Source organism: Lontra canadensis, unplaced genomic scaffold (genome assembly GCF_010015895.1).
Source record: "Lontra canadensis isolate GAN:19392208 unplaced genomic scaffold, GSC_riverotter_1.0 scaffold67, whole genome shotgun sequence".
NCBI lineage: Eukaryota > Metazoa > Chordata > Mammalia > Carnivora > Mustelidae > Lontra > Lontra canadensis.
The window spans coordinates 7038306-7059153 of record NW_022631061.1 but is presented as its reverse complement, the minus strand read 5'-3'; the positions used below and the strand labels follow the sequence as shown (position 1 = coordinate 7059153).

General features: G+C 32.5%; 1 protein-coding gene across 14 annotated transcripts in view; it reads right to left on the bottom strand.

The window, feature by feature from the left end:
• The window catches only part of NBEA (neurobeachin), a 664613-nt gene that overhangs the window by 385562 nt on the left and 258203 nt on the right, over window positions 1-20848 (bottom strand). For 13 of the 14 annotated variants that reach the window (XM_032880041.1, XM_032880043.1, XM_032880047.1 and 10 more), the window contains 3 exons: window positions 18821-18975; window positions 16396-16522; window positions 1467-1594 (listed from right to left, as the gene is read on the bottom strand). In XM_032880041.1, the coding sequence (XP_032735932.1) occupies window positions 1467-1594; window positions 16396-16522; window positions 18821-18975 (410 nt within the window). The remainder of the gene's footprint in view (window positions 1-1466; window positions 1595-16395; window positions 16523-18820; window positions 18976-20848) is intronic. The other variant, XM_032880044.1, reaches the window with a different exon arrangement.

Sequence of the window (20848 nt, the reverse complement as noted above, 5' to 3'; positions counted from 1 at the left end):
CTCCACAAGGCAGGGATTTTTTTTTTTTTAAATAAGGTTGTTTTTCGTTTGTTTGTTTGTTTTATAAAGTAGAGTTGACACACAGTGTTACATTAGCTTCCAGTGTACAACACAGTGATTCAATAATTTTATATGTTCTACTATGCTCACCACAATGTAGCTTCCAACTGTTACTGTACAATGCTTTTATAATAATATTCACTGTATTCCCCTAGGCTGTAATCTTTCATCCTTATGACTTACTCATTCCATAACCAGAAGCTTATCTGCCACTCCCCTTCACCCATTTTATCCATCCCCCATGTCCCTCTCCTCTGTCCACCACCAGTTTGTTCTATTTATGAGTCTGTTTCTGCTTTTGTTTTTTCATTTGTTTCCTTTTTTAGATTCTACATCTTTGTCTGTTATATACTAATATATTCCAAAGTACCTAAGACAATGCTTGGCCTAGAACAAGAATTCAGTGTTTTAAAAAAAAAAAAATAGCTCACCTGTGTGTCCCTGTTCTAAGAACTTTATATGCATTATGTAATTAAATCTTCTCAAGAACCCTGGGAAGGAGGTGCTATCACTGATTATATTTTATAGAAAGAATGTTAAGTTACAAAATGGCTAAATAATTCAAAAAGTTCAGAGAGCCCAGGAAGTAGTAGAACAAGGATTTAAACCCAGTCAGACTATTAACTATTACTGTCTCACCTAACAGAAAGAGATTGTGTAAAAGCAACTGAGACAATGACAGAATAATCATAGGAAAATGATAGTAAATAGAAAGTGAAAAGCAAAAAAACATACATAAGGCTGCTAAATTCAAGGAATAGTACCTAGAGCCATTATTTATGCACAGGATTATCTAGATATGGATTACCCCTTTCTGAAGTTCTTGAATATTTATAAAATAAACTTTTTAAAGAAATAAGGCTTCAGAGAACCGTATTTTTAAAAGCTGCTCTCCTAATACTGATACATAATAATCATTTTATCTGCTTTCCCTTCTCACTCCATTTAAGCAGCTGTTGAGTAAAAAAGACAATAACTTCATCAATTCCAGGTAAATATTTCTTTACATTTTTTCAGTTAAGAATTTTCATATTACAAATATTATAAGAATAAGAAATCACTTACAGAAGCAGGGCTCTTAGATTTGAAGGAAATTTTAGAGCATATTGCTTAGTAAACATACCATCCTCATGAAGGATACACTGCAGCCCTGGTAGACTAGGATTATAAGAGCTAGAGTCTCCTAGTCTAACACTTTTTCAAAATTCTCCATTCTGTTATGAGAACATGTTATTTTTAAAAATGAATAAGAAGAAAGCATGTATGACTATCTTATTAGAATTTGTGGAAGCAATGTCTTTATATTCTTTTGGCAATAAATATTCCTCCAGAAGTACAGATTATATCATGAGTAATAGATACATTATAGGAAACTAAAATAATTAGAATAGAGAGAGAAATCATACCTTCTATCAATAGCTCTTGTCCATGACTGCCAAGAAGTGTACGAGATAGGAATGGGGCAAAGTCTACAAAAATTTCACGAAGAAGAGGAGCAACTTTTTCTAAAGCTCTTTCAAGTTTTGCAGTGATGCTGTTGAAATTAAGACATAAACACTAGTAAATATAATTCAATACAAAAAGTCAAATAAAGTTAAGTTCCAAATTAAAATCTTGAAAAATCATAAAAGTACAATTCTAACTCATGGAATAATAACAGCTTCAGTAGAGAGGACACACTGTAGAGTTTCACATCAATCATAAGGCTACTCTAAAGACTGCAGCCAAAAGAGAATGACCAGGGGTGCCTGGGTGGGTCAGCTGGTTAAGCCCAGGACTCTCAAACTGGGCTCTGGTCATGATCTCAGGGTCATGAGATCAAGCCCTCCCTGTCCTCAGTGGGGAGTCTGCATGATATTCCCTCTCTCCTTCTCCCTTTGCCTCTCCCTGCCACGCTCTCTAAAATAAATAAGCAAATCTTAAAAGAAAAAAACAAAAGTAGAATATTCTGTGAAAGGCAACTGGGATTCTTTAACCTGAACGGGCCACAGACTCTGCTCCTGATTCTATTATCTTCCATGACTATCCTTCTATCTATGAAAGAAAACTGTTTTGAACACCCACTACATGGATCATTGTGTCAGTTACAAAGAATTAAACTGTTCTCTAGAGTTGCCTAAAAATTCCCTGAAAAGCTAGATAAATAAGGGGATAACTAGAATTCAGTGTAATAAAATTAAATTGCTTTGCTTAGGTAGGCATTTTTCATTTCTATTACTATTTTTTACTAATTCCTACAGTATCTTTTATATTCGTTCACTGTTAAATTTTGAGTTATATGGCCTCACATAAGCACTATTTGACAGTCTTGAAAATACTTCAAGCAGTATATGTAAAAAAAAATAGGGGTAAAGACTAATTCTGCTCAAGCAAATAAATAATCTGGTAACATCTAACTCTCTCTCTTAGGAGTAAATGCTTTGAAATAAGACTGCATAGACTGAAATGCTGGTTCTCTCTTATGCTACCTAGGTGAGCTTGGGGCATTAGAATTCCTTTGCCTATAAAATGAAAATAACCATGGTGCCTACTGGTGAGCATTAAATGCACTAAGGCACATAGAGTGCAGAGAAAACTACCGGGCACACAGTGAGATGTCAATAATGGCAGCTCTTATAATAGCTACTTTGAATAAAACAAATCTATATTTACTCTTAGAAAATGTAGCTCTGATTAAAAAACAAAATCAATATAATAGTATAATGTTAGAGGAACACACACTGTTCCACACAGAAGACATGTACAGCAAAAAATTAAACAATGCTTCAAAATAATAAAAGTTCCACCACAAAGCTGTGTAACATTTTGCTATATGTGAGGAAAACTTAAATGACAAAAAGGTAATTAATCATAGGATAATTTTCAATATACTACTAATATTTAAAACTAAAGTACTGCATTGCTGGTGATTAAATAGGGGTGATGGAATAATCTAGGATTGCTTCTTTCCCAACTTGGAATCATGTGATCTGAATCATTTAAGCACTCAAAGCATCAGCATTAGCACTTCTATCTGACTTTGTCTCCTCTTACCTGGGTCAAAGCTTTAGAGAAAGAACTTAGAGAGGAAACTGGTGTGGCACTTCCACAAATACTTCAAGAGAATATTCCAGAGGAACAAATTTGAGCAAGAAAAAGGGAACTGGGTGGGGCTTTGAAGACATGCTGAAGATACAGAGAATTCTCAATATTCTCCCTTACTCTGTTATTCCCGAACTAAGTAAGCACCTTCTTTATTTTTTTATTATCATGTTTAATTAGCCAACATATAGTACATCATTAATCATTGGTAATGCTGTTTAAACACAGACTCCTAGAACCCCATCCCCATAACTTCTGATTCAGCAGGTCTGGGTGTACTGTGAGAATCTGCACTTCTAACAAATTCTCAGGTGGTTTGCTACTGCTGATTCAGGAAACTCACTTTGAAAATACGTTTTAATGAGAATATTTACTACTAGTAAATTGTAATAAAGCAGCAAAGGGAAGGCTACCTGAAGTCATAAAATAATCATAATAACTTATCTCTGATTGTAGTGAATACAGACAGAACTCCTTTTTTATATCTATTAATTAATACATTCCTTCTAATCTCCAAGATCATGTCCCATAACTTCCCAGCTAACATAATAATCCCCTCCTCTAAGGAAAGATAAGAATGTTAAGAGCAAACCTATGAACAGGGGATAAATCTAGATGTTATTATTTGTTTCTGTACCTAAATTCTCAGTGAAGCATGAATACTTTTATTTAAGAATAATTAATAAGAATGAAATTAAATTTAGAAAATTCTTAGATGTATAAAGGTTCACATCATAGTTATACTATTATAATATATTATTATCTAATTAAATTCAGGTATATTTCTTCCCCAGGTTATGACTTTTTTCCATAATTTATGGGTTTCTATATGACTTACAGGCTTCAAAATTACAACAGTATTGTTCTGGGTTACATATCAAATAGAAACTTCAATTAATTTAATAACTAATCACATAGGTGTGTGCATACATGTGTATTAATGACTTAAGGGTAAGGGATAAAAAGGAATCCCTACAATAGTATAAAACTCAATAGAATATTAAATGATGCTCTTATATATCATTCTGTAACCATAATTTTAATATTCTAATGGAGAACAATGTAACATTTTACACAGCAAGAAATCAAAGACTTTAAGTACAGAAAATCATCATCAAATAATACTGCCAGATTTAGCTATCAAACAACAGCCTATTCTAAGTGGAAAAGTTGCACCATCACTTTTTTACAGTGAAGAAAATGGATGTTTTAGTTGTTGTCATTAATATTTATAGATTCCACACAACGTATTTTAAAGGAAAGTAAACATCAGATAAAGTATGTGATCCTCATCTTTACACAATTTAAATTCTCAAAGAACATGATATAAATATAGATCTCAGCTTAATATCTTCCTCTATCACCAGGCAAAGAACACCAATCACCAAAAAAAAAACAAACAAAAAAACCCAAAAAAAACCCCTGGTATTTCATTTCTCATCTGAGAAAAGTACATAATGTAGAACTTCCTTTTCTCAAGGCATAGCTGAAAAATTTATCTGTTAACACGTTAAAAAAAAAAGTTAACACTAGAGAACTCCTTGGCCTTGTGTCCTATCAAAATAAATGAGTTTGGGGCGCCTGGGTGGCTCAGTGGGTTAAAGCCTCTGCCTTCGGCTCAGGTCATGGTCCCAGTGTCCTGGGATAGAGCCCCACATCGGGCTCTCTGCTCAGCAGGGAACCTGCCTCCTCCTCTCTCTCTCTGCCTACTTGTGATCTCTATCTGTCAAGTAAATAAATAAAATCTTAAAAAAAAAATAAAATAAAATAAAATAAATGAGTTATTCTCTTCATTTTGAATATAATTTTTTAAAACAGTACATGTAATAACTACCAGAAAACAAAGTTCTTTGGCAAATTATTTTGTAAGAAAAATTGGCATATTTTACTTGATTTAGGGAAAAGATTAATAATTTTTCAGTTTTATTTGAAAGCTTATTTTCATTTATACAAGAAACATTAATTCAGTAAAAGATACCTTATGCACAAAAAAATTTGAGGTTTCAGGACATGGGTAATTTGCCCTGTATAGTCTTGAGTGAGATTTATAATCTTAACACTCTAGCAACTTCTTAGTATTTAAGAAAGTTCTTGGGCCAACTCCAGGCTGAAATGCATTCTCTCGAGCTTCTCATTTCTCTCCTCCTACTCAATTTTTTTTCATTTCCTTCAGTCACATTAATGATGCTTATGATGTTATTTTGACATTGGCTATTTTTCTTGATAGCTAAGTGCAAATTCTTTAAAGAGGGAGAATTACTGATTTCCATGAAGAAAACTACTGTTGCAAGTTGGGCAATTTATCAACCACTCTCACAAATTTTCCAACTACAAAAACAAAATATTCAAAGAAAATAATAATGCTTTAGATGAAATGTTAAAGCATCAATGCCTGGATTAAGATAACATGATTTAAAACAGAAGAGTTTTATTATTATGGTTTTAAAAAACACAATTATGTATTGGTTTTTACTTACATTAAGAAAATCTCATTTACAGAGATTTACGGATTCTAAGAAATTTTATGAATAAAGATATAATTGTTTCATGATAGGAAAAAATGTATGAAAATCCATCGAATCTTGCCGACTATAACTGACCTCAGGACATAACCAAAGCTAAGGAGACAAACTAACTTAATCAGCAGAAAAAGGTAAGATTTTTGTCTCACTTTCTAAATTAATCTCCTTACAAACATGTTTCACTACAAAGTATTGATTATTTTCAAATGTTATATGCTTTAGAATTCTAGAAAAACACAGTAACTTTACTTTCATTTAGGACACTGCTTATGTTGTGAGTACTATTTACACTTTACACTTATGCCACTTAATACATTTATAATTCTTACTTTTGGTTTTAACTTTTTGTATTCTCCTAGGTCCTTAACATATCATAAATATAACAAATACTTAATTTAATTTTGTACATTAAAGTTCTTAAATTTCTTCATTCCTTAAATCATATAAAATGGTTATATATAATAATAAAATCTAGAATGAAAATAATTATGTAACTTTAAGCAATGTACATAATAAGAGAGCTTAGATATAAAGGAAATTATTACACTAGTGAATTCCACAATAGATTTCATTAATCAAATGTTCCTGGGTAAGTTAGGAAATATGAGCATAGGTAAATGAAGTGATTTGCTTAAGTAAAATTAGATAAAAAGAAAAGATTAGGAGAATATTAATGACAGCAAAACAGTAAATTATAAAGTTGAATTCTTGACTGGCTATATAAATGACTAGGGAATGACAAACACTGACTTAAAATACTTTGTTTAGCTTTCACTAAGCTTCTAATGTGAAATATATATACATATATTTAAGAGAGAGCAAGCACGAGTAGAGGGGAGAGGCACAGGGAGAGGGAGAAAGAATCTTAAGCAGTCTCCATGCTTTTCAGGGAGCCCGACCAGGGAATCAATCTCACGACCCTGAGATCAGAACATGAGCTGAAATCTATAGTCAGACATTTGGGGTGCCTGGGTGGCTCAGTGGGTTAAAGCCTCTGCCTTCGGCTCAGGTCATGATCCCAGGGTCCTGGGATCGAGCCCTGCGTCGGGCTCTCTGCTCAGCCGAAGGCCTGCTTCCCTTCCTCTCTCTCTGCCTGCTTCCCTTCCTCTCTCTCTGCCTGCCTCTGTGCCTACTTGTGATCTCTGTCTGTCAAATAAATAAATAAAATATTAAAAAAAAAAAGAGACGCTCAACAAATTCAGCCACCCAGGCATCCCTAAAATATAATTTAACATTAGATAGCTGATGAGTAAATGCATCCTGAATCTCAGATTCTATAACCCTATGACCTACTGCTAAACAGTTTTTCTCAACTATAACTTTTTATGGTTACCCTAATCAAAACATGAAGGTGAAAAAATGCTTGCTTACTTTACTTCCTCATGATCTTTTAAACTAAAAACTGACATTTTCTCCTTATTCTTTTTTGAAAGAATCACATACATTTTTAAGTGCATGAGTACAGGTGAAGAAAATAGATGAACTTACAGAAAACTAAACCTAAATAGAATTCTTTTGCATGCAAGAGGTTTACTCTATATGGTAAACTAAATTCCAAATACATACTTTTCAAGTTTTAGGAAATGTAACGCTGGAATGTCTTTAGATAAGTATAAAGGCTTTTTGAAGGGCATGTTGGAAATTGTTAATTACATGTGTTTTAGACAGAAAGAAAACAAAACAAACAAATGGATAAATTACTCCTTTCTAGTCAACTAGTCCAATAAAATATAACTGTTGCAGAAAAGACACAAAGCCCTGCCTGCACCTTCTTCCCCATAACCTGTATGGAACAAAGGGCTTATACATCTCAGAAAAGAACAGCAAGCCCTGCCACTTCCAGGGTAGCAGAAAGACTCTTTTGAAGCTGGAGAAAGGAACAGAAAAAAACTCTATTCGAAGGGAGGGTAAGAAAAATTCCCGAGTTCTACTAATCAGAGAGATTCTCCAACTACTTGGAAATGGGCAGGATCAGTGAAAAATCCTACTTCCAAGACCCAGGGCAATACCTGCCTAAAACCAAGTCTGAACCAGAAAAACAGGAAACAACTCCATGTCCACCGAAAACCAGGCTTGCAAGTACCCAATATAAATAACAGAAGCCTACTACTGTAGAAGGCGCCACAGTGTAGAGGACTTCGTTAAAATGTAGGCTTAAAGGAAAGCCTAAAAATCAGGGGAGAATAGGGTAAAATATTCTGACAGACCAGCCCCCAGATAAAGACAAGGTACACGTAAAAGAATTTAAGGCATGTGATGCACTGAGAGTAACTAAAACAAGAAAACACAATATCTCAACTGCTGGGTAGAATGACTTAACCTACAACATTAAAGGCCCAGCATAAGAGGCAAGCCCATTGCCAGAATAAATACTATGAATGTCAGTTATTACCACCCTCTATATAATGTCCAGCTTTCGATCAAAAAGCATAAGACATACAAAGAAGGAAAACTGTCAGATTCACAAACTAACAGAACGAGAATCACAGATAAACCATGTGTTAGAACTATCAAAGAATTTAAAATAACTATTATTAATATATTAAGAGTTAATAGTTGAAAAGATAAGTCCACATGCATAAACTGATGGGGAATTTTAAAACAAAGTAAGAAACTGTAAAAATGTTAGAATAAAAAAATATAGTAAAAGAGATAATAATGCCTTCAATAGGCTTATCAGTAGACTCAATAAGGTTAAAGGAGAATTAGTGAATTTAAAGATAGGCCAATTAAACAAACAAAACGAGAATAAAAGAATATGTAAAAAGAGAGAGAGAGAAGAGAGTGTGTTTACAAGTGAAATGAAGAACTATGGAAAAGTATCAAACAGTCTGTCATTAAAATCCTAGAAGCAGAAATGCAGTAAGCCAAATAATGGCTGCTCAAATGTGTCTAAACCATAATCCTTGGAATTTGTGAGTACAATAACATTCAATACACATAATCATAGTAACTCTTGGTTAATTATAAACACAAGAGATGTCTTATATTTGATAAAGTATCTTTAGTAAATAGAGAGGAGGCATCATAATTAATCATGTTCAAAGCTTTCCATCTAAGATGAAGAAAATGCTTTTTCTAACCACTTTTATAGAAAATTGCATTGGAGGTACTCGGTGGTAGTATAAGACAAGAAAAAAAAAGGTGCAAAGATTACAATAGGGGATAAAACTACCAATATTCTCAGATGAAATGACTGTGTATATACATATTTATTTAGAAAGAATTATAGATAAATAATTAGGAATAACAAGTAGTTAAAAGTTTCAGGATATTAATTCAATATACCAAAACAGATTATATATGCCAGCAAACAATTAAAAATGAAATTTATAAAAGAAATTATTTACAATATAAAATATCAAATTCCATTTTTCACCTTGAAGGAATAAGATAGTTTAGAATTACCTCCCACACTATTAACTAGAAATAGGTACAAAATACAGGGAACAGCTGTTTTCAGGCAACAAAAGTAGCACAAGACCATAAACCCAATGAATTGATTTCCAACATCATTCAGGTTTCTTACATGGAGGTATTTCCTTTATTAGGGCAAATACAAAACCCAGCAACAATTTTGGGTTGAAAAGACTAAACCACAGTTCAGACAGGCCAAGGTGAATAGAATTTGGAGGACAGAACACCCAAGAGGAAAAAGTTATAAAGAGAAATAATTCCAATAATTGGAGTCTTCACTTGAATAACAATCTATGTATGTGACATCTGAAAGCTCCCAAGTTTAGAATTAGGACAAATTCTGAGGGAAGAATAATTATGAAAGAGCTATAACACAAACATTTCCTATAGCTCACGAAGGGCTGAAAAATGTATGTGTTCCCTCCCACCAAATGAAAAGACCTCATTAAATACATTGAACATTCAGGAGAAATCCCAGCACACTTTCTTAGTGTAACAAAATTAGCCCAGGAATAAAGGCCACTCTGGACTTGCCTTAAAATACCTTAAAAGCATGCCTCATATGGAGGCATAGTCTTTTGAATAAATAGTGCTGGAGCAACTGAACAATCGTAGACAAAAATACAAACCTCAATATAAACCTCACACCTTATACAAAAATTAGCTCAAGATGGGTCGCAGACTTAAAAGTGAAACTGTTTATGAAGCCACGGAACTTTATGGAAAACATATGAGAAAATCTTTAGGACTCAGTGGGGGTAAGAATTCTTAGACATGACAGCATGGTAAGTCAGACTACAATAAAAATTCAGTTTTCCTTTGCCAAAGACCCTATTAAAAGGATGAAAAAGAAGCCACAGTCTGGAAGAAAACAACTGCAAACCACATTTCTGAGAAAGGCCTAGTATTTAGAAAATATGATGAACTCTGAAGGCTTAAAAATAAGAAAGCAATCCAATTATGAAATGGGCAAAAAATATGAACAGATATTACAATGAAGAGAAATTTTAATATTGACGACAAAAAGCACACAAAAAGATGTTCAGAATCATCTACTAGGAACATAACAAATTAGGAGCACAATGAGGTATCAGTACATACCTACCAGAATGACTTAAAAAAAAAAAAAAAGACAACACCAAATATCAGTAAAAATGAAGAGAAACTGGATTATGTATACACTGCTGGTAGAAGTTTTTTTAAATAAAACTAATGAGGTACTTATCATAAAACTCAGTAATCTCACTCTTGAGCACTTATACTAGAGAAATGAAAACTTATGTTTACCAAAAAAAAAAAAAAAATTGTTCATTGCAGGTTTTTTCATAAAGGCCCAAAACTAGAAAAAAACTGAATGGCCTTTAATGAGTGAATGGTTGAATGAACTGTCATATACCCATACCACGGAATACCACTAAGAAATACAAACGGAAGGATCTATTGAACAAGTTGGATGGATCTCACAGCTTCGCACTTAAATGAGAAAAGGTCAATTTCAAAATGCACCTCTAAAACACCTATGAGTCAAAAAAAATTATAGGGAAATTTAGAAAAAATACTGAATGAAAATTAAAATATTACAATGAAATTTGTTAAACATAGGTAAAACAGTCCTTTAAGGAAAAGTTGTGGCTTTAAAAGCTCATATTAGAAAAGAAGATCTAAAATCAATGGTCTAAGCAAGGGGTCAGTAAGTGTTTTCTCTAAAGGGTACAGTAAATATTTTAAGCTTTTAGACAATACTATAGAGAGGTTACAACAACTTAACTCTGCCATTGTAATGTGAAAGCAATCACAAGCAGTATATAAACAAATTATATGACTATATACCAATAAAAGTTATTTTTGATATAAACTGGTGGGAGGCAGATTTATCCCATGGGCCATAGCTTAGACTCCTATTATCAGTTTCCATCCAAAGACTCTAGAAAGAGAAAAAAAAGTAAGCCTCAAATAATGAAAAGGAATTAGTAAGAGCAGAATCCAGTGTAATAGAAAACACACACACACACACACACACACACACACACACACACACAAAAAGAAAGAAGCTAATAGCTAATTTCTAGAAAAAAAATCTAATATTGAAAAATCAATAGCTATTCTAATACTGATAAAATGAGGAAAAGATATTAATTAACAAAATCTGAAATGAAGGAGAGAACATCAATAGAGATCCTACAAATATTTTATTCTATTTTAAAAGAATGAATTTATTTGCGAGAGAGAGTGAGTGAGAGAGAGGGAGAGAACACGAGCTGAAGAAGGCACAGAGGGAGAGGGAGAAGCAGACTCCCCACTGAGCAGGGAGCCCAAGAACCTGGGATCACAACCTGAGGTGAAGGAAGATACTTAACCAACTGAGCCACACAGGCACCCTACAAGTATTTTAAAATAATAAAATATAAAAACTTTATGGCAATTAATCCAACTATTTAGATAAGATGGCTAAATTTTTAGAAGTCTTCAATGACCAAAACTGATGCAAAAAAACCCCACCCCCCAAAAAGCAAAATATGAATAGTCACTTATCCATTAAAGAAACTTAATTTGTAATTTAAAACTCTCCCATAAAGAAAATTTCATTTTGATTTGGCGCCACTGGTGAATTTTCAAATGCTTAAGGATAAATATCACTAAAACTACAAATGACACTACCTTACACCTTGAAAATAATAAGGAAACTACAGATAATATAATTATTGAGTTAAGAATAGTTCTAAACCACCACAGTCTACTAAAATTAAGTAGATTAAGCAAAGCTACAGGATATAAAGTCAAATATGCAAAAATATTGTCTGTCTTTTTTTTTTTTAAGATTTTTAAAAATTTATTTATTTGACAGACATAGGTCACAAGTAAGCAGAGAGGCAGGCACAGAGAGAGGAAGGGAAGCAGGCTCCCCGCCGAGGAGAGAGCCTGATGCGGGGCTCGATCCCAGGACCCTGAGATTATGACCTGAGCCGAAGGCAGAGGCTTTAACCCACTGAGCCCCCAGGCACCCCAACTTGTCTTTCTATACACAATAAACATCCAGTTAACATGTTTCATTTTCTTCACTCTACTGAGGTATAATTGACACAGGCAGTCATCAATTTCCTCTGTGTTAAGATAAATTTATTTGCATTTTGTATAAATGGAGACATGCAGTATTGACACTTTTTTGTTTGCCTTCTAATTCAAAATTGGAAATTTAAAGTAAAAAATTTAATTAGAATATCATCAAAGACAAGTAAAAATAATAAAAATGACAAAAGTAAGCATAAGACCTTTACAATGAAAACTACATTAAGTTGCTGAAAGTAAAGATCTTAGTGAATGGATATAGACAATGTTCAAAGATTGGAAGACTCAATATTATCAAGACATCAATTCTCCTTAAATTTAAAGATTCAACAAAATCCTAATTAAAACTGCAGCAGTTTTCTTTTACAAACTGTCAAGTGCAAACAAATTCTAAAATTTATATGAAAATGCCAATAACCTAGGACAGTCAAGCAATTGTAGAAGGGTAGAGAGTTAGAAAACTTGTACAGCCTGCTTTAAAGATTTACTGTAAAGTTGCAGTGAAGAAGACAGTAAGGTATTGGCATAAGAATAGCCATATAGGTCATGGAACAGTATGGAATCTAGAAATAGATCCACACATAGTTGGTCAACTGATTTTAAACCAGTGTGCCAAGATAATTCAATGGTGCTGAAAAACTGATAAGAAAATGAATAAAAACAAACCCCAACATTTTCCCCACCATACACATAGAAATTAAGTGAATGGATCACAGACCTAATTATAAAAGCTAAAAACTACAATTTTAGAAGAAAATGTAAGAATATATTCATGACTTTGGGGTAAAGATTTTTTAGGACACTAAGACACATACCACAACAGAAAAGACTTTTGAAACAATGGACTTTATCAAAATTAGAAAGTTCCTATTCTAAACACTTTTAACAAAATAAAAATATAAAATTGAACAGAAAAATTATGCAATCTAACAGAGAACATATATTCAGAATATATAATGAACTCTTACAACTCAATGAGAAAAACAATCTAATTTTTTTTAAACAGCAAAAGATTTCACTGGCCCATAACACATACAAAAAAACAAACCTTCTCACCATTAATCATTAGGAAAACTGAAAATAAAACCAAATGAGATATGCTTACCTAGCCAATATAAAGCCTTAAATTAAAAAGATTAACAATACCAGTGTTGACAAGAATGGAGAACAAATTGGCACTTCTACACGTTGTTGACAGGAATATAATACGATACGACCACTTTGCAAAATAGCAGTTTCTTATAAGGATAAGCATATACTTACTATACAACCAGCAGTTTTACTCTAAGTTATTTACCCAAGAATGTATGTCCAAGACAAGCCTTATACTCAAATACCCACAGAATATTAAATGTCCACAGAAAACAAAAAGAAATTGATAAATCTCAGAATCTCAAAAACTGAGTGGAAGAAGATAGAGACACTCACAAAAATATATTCTGTATGATTCCATCTACATGAAACCCTAGAAAAGTCAAATTTAAGTTACACTATTAAAAAGTACATAAGTCCCTATGACCCTGCAATTGCACTACTGGGTATTTACCCCAAAGATACAGATGTAGTGAAAAGAAGGGCCATCTGTACCCCAATGTTCATAGCAGCAATGGCCACGGTCGCCAAACTGTGGAAAGAACCAAGATGCCCTTCAACGGATGAATGGATAAGGAAGATATGGTCCATATACACTATGAAGTATTATGCCTCCATCAGAAAGGATGAATGAATACCCAACTTTTTTATCAACATGGACGGGACTGGAAGAGATTATGCGAGTGAAATAAGTCAATCAGAGAGAGTCAATTATCATATGGTTTCACTTATTTGTGGTGCATAAGAAATAACACAGAGGACATGGGGAGATGGAAAGGAGAAGGGAGTTCAGGGAAACTGGAGGGGGAGGTGAAGCATGAGAGACTATGGGCTCTGAAAAACAATCTGAGGGTTTTGAAGGGGCGGGGTGGGAAGTTGGATGAGCCTGGTGGTGGGTTTTATGGAGGGCGTGTATTGCATGGAGCACTGGGTGTGGTGCATAAACAATGAATTCTGGTACACTGAAAAGAAATTAAAAAAATAAAAATAAATTTTAAAAAAGTACATAAGTGTTTGCCTGAGGCAAAGATGAATGAATTACTTGGAGCAAAAGGGAGCTTTCTGGGGTAATGGGTGGTTTTATAGGTATATAAACTGATCAAAACTCATTAAAATGATAAAGTCCATTGTTTCAAAAGTATACTCGAAAGGAGTATTTTTATTGAGTTGAAACAATATAAATAAATGGTCTCAATAATATTGATTTGAAAACTAACTAGAGAAAAACAATAAATACAAAATATTAAAATCCTAAGAATAAATGAAATAGGAATGTGTAAATTTCTGCCTAGAAAACTAAATATTGTTACTAAGAAAAACTCAAAAACAAAACAAAGAAATGGGAAGAATATATGATGCTCATAGTTTGAAAATTTCAATACTGAAGGAGATCTATACATGCAATATAGATTTTAGTTGTACTAGATCCATGAATTCCATTCATAGCCAAACTCCATCAAGATTTTTTTAATACGGATACTGACAAACTGATTCTAAAATTTAAATAGAAATGCTAAGTATCAAGAATATTTCAGACTTTATTGAAAAAGAAAAGGACCAAAGTGGAAAGATCTTACTCAACCAGATACTGACCTTTACTGACCCAAACAGAGCATATAAATGAAGAGAGAAGTCACAGAATGGGAGAAGATATATATAAAACATATAATCTTCAAACGAGCCATTTTCAAATACATAAAGAACCTTACAAATTACTAACAAGAAGAAAAACAACTCAATTTTTAAAAACGGGAAAGAGATTTCAACAGGCAAATCACAAAAGAATAAAACCAAAAGACCAATAAATATGTACGGAGATGCTCACCCATTAACCACAAGGAAAATGCAAACTACAGATACGAGGAAATACTTCCACCAAAAGTCTAAAATGTAAAAGTGACCATACTAAGTACTATTGAAGTTATGAAGAAACAGGAACTATCATACGCCGCTGCAGAATTAGTAAACTTTCATAAGCACTCTGGGAAATTGTTTGGGATTATCTAGTAAAACTGAACACGCACAATCAAGTGAATCAGCATTTCTACTCCTTGTTATTTACTCCACAGATATGCACGCAAGCAAACGTGTGGCACATTCAAGAGTAATGTGCAAGCAGCATCACTGCGTGAAAAGCAGCATTATTTGTAATAGTCTAAACCTAGAAAATTCCAAAATGCCCATCATCGGTAAAAAAGACTAGTAAATTATAGTATCCAACCACAAAGGAATAAAAATGGAATAAAAATAAACTATTACTACGTGCAACATAGATGAATCTCATAAACAAGGCTGAACAAAAGACGCTCCAAAACAAAAGAACATGTACTGTGCAATTTCATTTACATAAAATTCAAAAAAAGACAAAGATGCCCTCATATTAAAAGTCAGGATTATAAATCTGAAGAGGAGCAAGATTACAGACAGGAAAAGGAACACAAGGTGGGGGCTTCTGGGGTACTTGGAACATTGTATTTCCTGACTTGGGTGATGGTAACATGAGTGTCTTCACTGTTTCACTGAGCTTTTATACTCTGCATTTGTGTAATTCTTGAATTTAAAACATGAATACACATCGCTTCTCGGCCTTTTGGCTAAGATCAAGTGTAAAACATGAATGAATACACACACACACACACACACACACACACACACGTATGTGTGTGTCATTTAACTCTAAGACTGTGGACTAGTCTTCTAGGAATGCTCTGTGATGTGCTACCATAAATTTTTATCTATTCAGGATGAAGAAAAAGATAATGCTCATTTATTCAATTACATGTGTTACATATAATTTTGCAGATTTATTTTGAAAGTCTGTATTTTAAACTTTTCATCACCACTGCAAAGATGCACAATGTTATCATGTTACCATTTGTGCATGTTTTTACTGTAACAGAAATAGTAACATGCTATATGACAATGGATGACAAATCCAGCACGGTCACCGAACATCAGTCACCACCTCTGTTTAGGCTCTGAAATATAGTAAGTGACTTTTAAAAATGCCAGAACAATACAATTATGCAATACAGCACAAAATTCATAATTAGCTCTTCTCAAGAATTCTTAACTATACCTTTGTATTTACTGTGTACTGTTTCACTATGTTTGAAGATGGAGTTGGAAAATGAATATAAAAGATAGTTATGTATACCTCATGTTTTCAGCCGAGTCTTCTGGCATTGGAGCAACAGTTTGTACAGCTGGAAGGTTTTTGCTGGTAGCACCGTTCACAAAACTAGAAGAGGAGGAAGAGGAGGAGGACCCTGAATCCACGGCACCTGTTCCCAAAATAATAATTTTTAGCCTTAAGCATAAATTTATTTAACAAAATAATTTTCATTGTATCATTACTATCTGATTTTGAAGATTTACTCATCTGAATTTCAAAACAGAATTCAACAATTAAAAAATCATTTGGCCATTATACACTAATAACTCTTATAAATTATAACTCTTATAATTATAAATTACAAATAATAGCTGTTGCATTAAAATCCAGTTGATTTACTTATAATAATCTAACAGAAGTACATTATTACAAATGGGGTATAAATAAAAGACATCAACAAATGAAAATAATTTTAGATAAAATGAGGCTGATAAACAATTCAAATTTAGAAATAAAAAATTTATTTTTATTGCTATATTGTAATATTTTAATTTTCACCATTTAAGATATAATTTACAACAGAGCGTAAATTTGTGGCCCTGAAGCATCAAATGCTTATTTTGATAAAATGATTGTTTTAAGAAGGGCTATAATGAATATAATTGTACCTGCTTTTAAAATAATGAGTTCTCCTCAACGATATCAAGATGACTTTGGAACAGACTTTTCTATAATACACCATATAAGTATATTAAAAGAGCTGTGGAGTTGAGGGACATCTAGTGTTTCTGAATATTATCTTATCTCACACTAATTCTCATAAAACTGAACTGCTACTGGGATTCTGCTGCAATACTAACTTGACAAAACTGCCAAAACACTAAACTACAACTGCCAAAAACTAAACTGGACAATGGGCCCGGTTTAAGTGTTGGTATAAAAAATGTGTATGAGTGTGTGTGTGTATGTGTAGGTGTGTCTGTACATATTTCTGAGGAGGACGTTTAATTACTTACATTTTATTTTCCACTGTAATATTATGTACTTTATACTCTCATTAGATTTCTTGCTACCATCACTTTCTATATCTATTATTAATTCATAAAATAGAAATTATAAGGAAATATAACTTGTTTCATATAAAGATAAAAAAGAGGTAATTTAATTTTCCTTTAACCTCTCTCTTAAAAATAAGGAATTATTCATTAGACACTAAATGTAGATTTCTTTCAACTATACTGGCATATTTTCAAAATCTTAACATGTTTTTTGATATATATTTTGGTAAAACAGTATTTTTCTTCCTATTTCTAGAAAGCAGAATGAATATATAGAATGAGATTATAAACTGCATAGAAAAACTTTGAAGTCTTCAGACAAGCTGGATATATTTATTTATAATATAGATAAACTAAGGGTGCTATGTTCTTTAACACAATGCCATTATTAATGTTTATTTGCTAATATAAATATGCTTGATAGAGTATATTCTACTTACTAAAACCCCATAAATGTGTTTGGTCATGATATGTCAGACTCAGGTGGTATGATAAACAAGATAGATACAGAAAGCACATAGAAGAGCTATGAAATTAATAAAAATGGGAAGAATCTAAGTAATGATAATAGATGGAAAAGTTCAAGGCTATACAGTTTGGAGAAGAGAAGGCTACTATAGTCAGGGAAGAAAAGTCAGGGATCATCTTGCGTTGTATAAATACCTAAAATGGAATCACAAAGATTTGGGTAAGGATTTATTTAGCTAATAATCAACAGGAACATTTCTGGAAATTTACATAAATAAAGGTTATTTTAGGCAGGCTTTTAAAATTTGTAGTGATTTGGAATTTTCTGTTCCTAGTATCATTAGGAAAATGTTGGACAATGAATTGGATACAACTGTAATCTAAGTACATAAATTAATTCAATGTCAAATAATAGTTCTTATTCACATGCATTTTTTTCCCCATCACCTTGAGGCTCTTGCAAACCATTCAGGTTCTTAGGGGAGCTCTGCCTTTCCTTAGAGGATTTTGCAAAAACATATACATTAGGATTCAACCAGTAAATGTCACTAAATCTATTTTCTATCACTAACATATTTTGTGATATTCTTGATATTATTTACTAAGTTTTATATATCAAACTTCAATGTTTAAATTGTCTTTTGGTCTTGCTCCCCAAATACCTTTCAGCAATCTGATTTAACTCTGAAAGTAAACAGAACTGTGTTTTGAGAGGACTCAAAACAAAAACAATAGTGTCCTCTAAAATGACCACTAAAAATGTCTTAGAAGTACAGACAAATTCTGAAAGGTGGTAACATAAAGTAGAACCTTCTTAAAGATTGTGACAATCCCAAATGATCAGAGCAATTTAATTTTTAAGATCAAATAAACAGAAAAATGAAGATAAAGAAAACAGAAAGAAAAAGATGAGGTATCACAAAAATATATAAGGACAATACCTGTTGTATTAATCATACTTTTTGGTGTAGCTCCAGTAGCAGCAAATATATTAGAAGTACTGCCCGTTGGCAGCCCACTTCCAGCAGCAGTGGCTCCCACAGTGGTTACAGCCAAACTTCCTGGAGGTGGCTTCTTAACAGGTACCACAACACTCCTGGAAAGTAAGAAGTGATGGAAAAAAACCAACACAAGGTTTAAGATGAAATCCAACCCTGCTACGACACATACAGTCAACATTTAATTGTCCGTTCTTTCTTTCTTTCTTTCTTTCTTTCTTTCTTTCTTTCTTTCTTTCTTTCTTTCTTTCTTTATTTCTGAGTCCAATTTCATTGGTGAAAGGGATATGGACATTAGGATATATTGTGAAATGTGTTCACTTTAATTCATTTGGCAAATGTTTATGTAGAATGTGGAGTTTGCAAACCTTTCTTAAAATGGCTTGTAGGCTATAATCATGAATCTGGAAAAACTGGGAAAATGTGTGCTCAAGTTAGAATATTTTGCATCTGCATAGTTTTTTGGCAAAATATGCATAAAATGTCCTTCTTATCCATATTATATTATCCATTTGTAAAATAGTCATAACATAAAAACCATTCCAAAAGCCAGATTCTGAAGCTTCTTCACAGTAAAGCTAAAAATTAACCAAGGACTACTGAATAACATCTAATGGCATAGTAAGGTTACAGTTTATTTTTCTGAAAAAAATTTAGTTATTTTTCATAGTTGTTATAATGAAAAAGAACTCAATGATACACTCGATACTCAGTTAAAGATCTATTTAGCTTTCAAGACTTGACATTTTGAACACAGGTGTTTCCCATGTTACTTTAACATAGATGAATTTCACACTAAAAAATTCTGAATTTGTCATTTTGTTAACCTGAAATAATAAGTGAGTATAATTTTAAAAGATAAACTATTTATCTAAAATAATACCTTTATTTCTAAATAAAGTATTTAGTGAAGCTTCATTCTTCTCAAAGTATACAGACCGCAACTTCATAGAAAAAGTATTTACCAGTGTTACTCAACCATCACTGAGCTTTTTCATTTTTCATCTAGAGAGTAGATGTATGAGATGCTATAAGCTCAAATGTAATGCTTGAAAACTAATGACTGACAGTACAAAACTCTTCAAACTTAACTAGTTCTCGTAAATATGCCTATACACATTTAAAAAATTTTAATTGTCCCATTAAAAAGCTTTACTTAAAATTTTATCAGCGGCTTATTCTCAAGTAAGTCTATAGCTTAAGCTTCCTTAATAACATTGTTTTTCCTAGAAACACTTATGTTGCTGTCTTCAATGATTTCTTCAATATCAAAAAGCTAAATTTATAAGAATTATTACTCTCAATTTAAGGAATACTTAAAACTTTTTTTGTGACCAAATGCATTGCAGTCTTAAATAATTTTACTCATGCCAAAAAATTCTACATTATCTCTTTCTGGATATTTTCTTCTTTACTCTTTATAGGTGGAACCTAATTCATTAGACTCAACCTTGAACTCTTAACTATCTTGTCTAATTTCCAAAAGTACACGTTATGCTTTCAACCCTTTCATTGGCCATTCCTCATCCAATGCCTTCATTTATTACATTGAGAAGCTATGTGACATTATGGAAAGAAAAAGAAACAGGACATGGAGCTAGAAGACTAAGTCTTGAGACCTAAATCACTAGCAAGTTGTATGATTTTAAATTTCAGTTCTTCATTGCAAATATGGCAAGATGAATGCCATATACTTCACATATAACCGGAGAAATTAAATCAGATTGTATTTAAAAGGTTTTTTTTTTAGCATAAGCTGTCTTATAAATAAATGTTATTATTACCACTGTGTAAAGTGAAATAATTCTCTGCCTACATCATATAAGTTAGGTGGTTATACTGATCTATCAAAAGAAGAAAAAAACTAGTATTTTGGGTTTATCATCAAAACTCTTCTCTAAACTTCTAAATTGTTGAGATGCACTATTTTCCTGGCTCTCCAGCAAGAAGACAAAATTATCAACTCTCGAT